Genomic DNA, 4,634 nt, shown 5'->3' with positions numbered 1-4,634 from the left:
CTCCTCTGAGTACCCTCACCAACCAGCCTCTCTCACATCACGCTTGTAACCATGCTGCCTCTTCCCAGCACCAAGCTGTATTGTACATCCAATACAACATGTATACAGAGCACATTGTGGGAGTTTCCTTTTCCATCCCATCCTGAGTGTGAACTAATATCTCATACCCTACAACACTACAGGCACTTTTACTAAAGCTTCACTTCTTTTGGGGGAATATTTTCAGGATTGGGGCTATTGTGATATCTCTACAGTTCGAATATTGTTTGTTAATAATTATCCTTTAGAGACATCCCTCCCCCAAATCCAGACTGGGTCACTTGAGGGAGTCGTCTGCCCAACATCTCAGAGCAGAACCAGGACTGCTGCCACCTGTGCTGCAAAGATGCCAGGGTGGACGTATGAACTACGCTTTTACATACATCATGCAAAATAATGGCATTGACAGTGAGAGCGGCCAATTTTAAGGAGGCCAGAGGCAATGATCTCTTTACAGTACAAATGTAGGACACTTGGTTTGGACCAGGGCTGTAAGGACCTAATCTTAACCTAACATAGTCTTATCATGGCCCAAACATCCTCTCACCAGACAGTACAGTATTATGAACAACAAAGATGTCATCGGATTTTTTCTCTCATGTATTCAGAAATCCTGCAGATATTATACATAAGGTTCTCACAAACTAATATATTTCTATTAAAAATGACTTAATTTTTAGATTAGTCATACTTATTAAAATGCATTAAAGATCAATGGTAATAATTGGAGACTCAGGTGCTCCTTACAATCAGGGTAAAGAAAACACACTGATGTCAAGTCTGTAAGTTCTATTTCTGGGACAAATATACAAAAGGAGTTAAGACAAGGGAACAGCGTCCTGTCTCACATACTTACATTTTCACGTTCATGTGAGGGTATTGGGTAGAACATTGCAATCGCGGAAGATGAGGATCACAAGGACGGCACCATATCACTAGAACAGTTTGCACACATTGTTGAATTTGCGACTGTTGTATTATGTTTACGGGTCTCTACCTACAGTCAAGCTAAGACTGATGATTATGCCCAATCTAATACAATACCTTCTTGCGCACGTAAGATTCCATAAAGGTAGCCTGTACCCCACTGGTCAGTACAGTTAGACCTGTGGTACCAGTTCATCACAAGGTTTCCAAGGATACTTGCACGAAACCTAAACAGCAACTGTTAAGTAAACACTGTAACACTAATAGTCATGTTATTGATTATTGTTACCAGCTCCAAATACCACACAACCCCTATAGCAAATTCAAGACCACGACGAGACCCACCTCCGTCCTATTCAGCAGTTGTTCAGACCAAGTCTACTACTGTACCGACAAGTGATATCTGGTGTATATTACATAACTCTTCCTCACGTAATTCCCAACACTTTGTAACTCTACAGCGGTGTAAGGATTCGAGGTATGATAGACAGTAGGGAGTGACAGTTTGGCAAAAGTTTTCAAAATCAAGTGGCTTGGGTTGGATTATTTGTCTATCGGCCACGCTGGTTCCGAATATGTTTGAATCTTTAACATCAGTGCATTAGAAGGTTTGTGGATACTTTTCGGTTCGACATAAAAAAAAACAAGAATAATGGTAGACATTCTTTATTATTGGCATGTATGCTTCAATTTATCAGCAGCACACTAGCACAGTTGGCACACTAACATTGGCTGTCCCCACAGTGTCCCCTCAGTCCCAGTGTCCCCACAGTCTAGCACTGGTAGTCCTCTTTCTTAGCCCTCCGCTTGTTTCTCTTCCTGGCCTCCAGCTTGTTCCAGGTGACCTGGTCCTGCTGCCAGGCAGAGCTGGCCACGTCTGCCGCCTCCGTGGTGAGCTTCACTCCTCTTTCCACTGCGGTGGTGGTGCAGGGCAGACCTGGCTCACTGTACGGTTCCTCCAGAAATTGCTCCAGTTCCTGGTCACTGTGCTGGAACAGGATGGGAGGGGAGGAGCTGGCCTTCTGCAGATCAACCAACTCTGACAGCTTGGTGGCTGCCAGATTCAGTTGAGGGTTCCTCACTTTCCTCACTGTCTTTCTCTTGTGCCTTTTTTCCTTCTTCCTCAGCTGCTTGATGATGTTTAGGGCCAACTCCCTCTCACTCTTGTCCATGGAGGCCAGCAGTGAGACCAGCACCACCTCGTGCTGGCCGAAGTAGCCGTTGAACTGGAGGTATGGAGTAAGCAGCTCCACTTCCTCCAGGGTGCAGTACGTCCTCACCCGGTTGATGATGGCGAGGAGGTGGCGTGGGCCCTCCAGTAGCAGATTCCTCTGCCTGATCTCCAGGAAGGAGGGCACGTAGATAAGGATGATGAAGGAGGTCATCCGTCTCTGTGACTCGCTGGGGGAGGTGGTGCTCATGTAGGTCCTCAGCTCCCTGCTCTCCGTGTTTTGCCATCTGGCGTTGGTCATGGCTCCGGCCCGTGCCCTGGCCCATCTCTCCTCAATGTGGCCGGACTCCACCGTCTTGGCCATCTCCAACAGATACCGGGTGTCCCAGCTGAACTCCTCCCAGACGACGGAGGGGATGGCATCCAGGAGAGACCTGAGGTAGGTGTTGGTGACGGCCTCGAATTCAACCACCGGAAGGTCCCATACGTTGCCGGTCAGCTTCCGAGCCTCCTCACCACTTCAGGAGGCGGGACCAGTGGTTGGGCCAGCGTAATGGTTGAATAGATGGCCGAAGAGCTTCTCCAGACTGTGGATCAGGCAGTGGATGTGGAGGAGAGGCCGTCCCAACAGCCTTTCAAACTCGGCGATGAAACCGTGATTATAGCCACTCAGTTTGTTGCAACCGTCGCTCAGGACAACCAGGAGGTCGGTGGTGTCAATACCGCGCTCCTCCAGGAAGGCCAGCAGGCTGGTGGCCAGGTCTACCCACTTTCCCCCCACCGGGACCAGGTGACCAAGGAACTCCTCACCAGGGAAGCCGATCACTGCACAGTCTTCCCTCTTTTCCATGGCGAATGTCTTGTGGTTCTTCTCACCTACACCAGTCACTATCTTGTTCTCATTGATCCTCTCATCTACCATGAGACCTCTGACCTTGAATCCCCTGAACTTTTCTTTTTTCTGTTCTCGTGACCTCTTCCTGACTCTCTCCACTTTCTTCCAGTTAGTCACTTTAGACTTGTCCCCTTCAGTTATGATGTTGTCTGCAGCTCTGATGGTGTTTGCGATGTGAGCCACTGCATCATTGGATACCTTGAACCTGTCAGCAGTTTCTCCGATCCTGTCCTCGGCTTCTTTCTCCCTTTTCCTTTTCTCTGATCTTGCTCTCCTGTCGACCATAGCCTTGAACTCATTGTCATTGACATCCTTATAATCACTATCTTCTTCCTGAGCACTGTCATCCACTGCCGACACTTTACACGACATCCTCTCCATCTCCTCCTTACTCTTTGACCTCATCTTCTCAGTTTTCCTCTCTTCCTCAGCCCTTTTCTTTGCCCTCTTCGCTTCCTTCTCCCTCTCTTCTTTCAGCTTGGGAAAGGCAGATTCGCACAGTAAAGAAGGTTCTGCAGGCGATTGTGGGCTCACAAGTTTTAGGCGATGAACGTCTGCAAACACTGTTCTGTGAAGTGGAAGCCATAGTTAACGAGAGGCCAATCACCCCAGTTCCAAACACTCCAAATGAACCAAAGGCTCTCACGCCTGCTGATCTTTTGCACTTAAGTCAAAAGGGTAATCTTCCCTTAGGTGGAAGGTCAATAGGCGAATCATACCACAGAAAGTGGAAGCATGTCCAGTACCTTGCAGATCAATTTTGGAAGCGCTGGCTGACGGAGTACCTCCCTCAACTCAGAACTCGACAAGTGCATTTCAGACCACGGCGCAACTTTCGCCCTGGTGACCTAATAATTATAGCAAAAGCAAATAGTCCACGCAACAAATGGCACCTTGGTCGAGTGATGGAAGTCAAGGCTGGCAAGGATGGACTTGTCCGACAGGCAGTGGTTAAGACGATGACGTCCACAATGTTGCAACCTGTGACAAAATTATGCTTGTTGGAGGGAGCAATGGAAAGGGTTGACGGAGTCTGCCAGGAGAATGAACTGGGTCTACACACATGAAGATGGTGATGTCCGAACGTCAAAGGACCGAGATGTCCTAAGGAGCTGATAAGTACCACCAGCCTGAGGGCAGCATGGTCACAAGAACGTGACAAAACTAAAGTTGAATACCACCAGCCTGAGGGTAGCATAGTCACAAGAACGTGACAAAATTAAAGTTGAATACCATCAGCCTGAGGGCAGCATGGTCACAAGAACGTGACAAAATTAAAGTTGAATACCACCAGCCTGAGGGCAGCATAGTCACATGAACGTGACAAAATTAAAGTTGAATACCATCAGCCTAAGGGCAGCATGGTCACAAGAACGTGGCAAAGCAGTAAGTATCAAAGGCCTGACATGGTTTTGAGCGTGAACGCTAAACGGAGTGGGTGTTACCGCAAGCAGCAAACACATAAGCAAATAATATGCTAGGCTGTAAGTCATGTCATGTTTATTGGGTGTGCCTGCCCGTATGCAGTATGTAGAGTGTTGAGATGGTTAAAGATGAGAGGCCCAGAAGGAGGTTGGAGCGTGTGAAGGGAGTTTGTTTATG

The 4,634-nt window shown here is 47.8% G+C and overlaps 1 protein-coding gene across 1 annotated transcript; it reads left to right on the top strand.

Moving 5' to 3' along the window:
* Nucleotides 1-287: 287 nt before the first annotated feature.
* LOC121856534 lies at nucleotides 288-4,099 on the top strand (the record flags this gene model as incomplete). The annotated part of the gene is made up of 2 exons (XM_042352130.1): nucleotides 288-447; nucleotides 3,510-4,099. Coding segments are annotated over 2 exons (750 nt in total), but the record flags the coding sequence as incomplete, so codon positions are not given.
* Nucleotides 4,100-4,634: the final 535 nt, after the last annotated feature.

This window comes from Homarus americanus, unplaced genomic scaffold (genome assembly GCF_018991925.1).
Source record: "Homarus americanus isolate GMGI-L3 unplaced genomic scaffold, GMGI_Hamer_2.0 scaffold14811, whole genome shotgun sequence".
Taxonomy (NCBI): Eukaryota; Metazoa; Arthropoda; class Malacostraca; order Decapoda; family Nephropidae; genus Homarus; species Homarus americanus.
The sequence above is the reverse complement of the archived record's forward strand: the minus strand, read 5'-3'. Positions and strand labels throughout refer to the sequence as shown.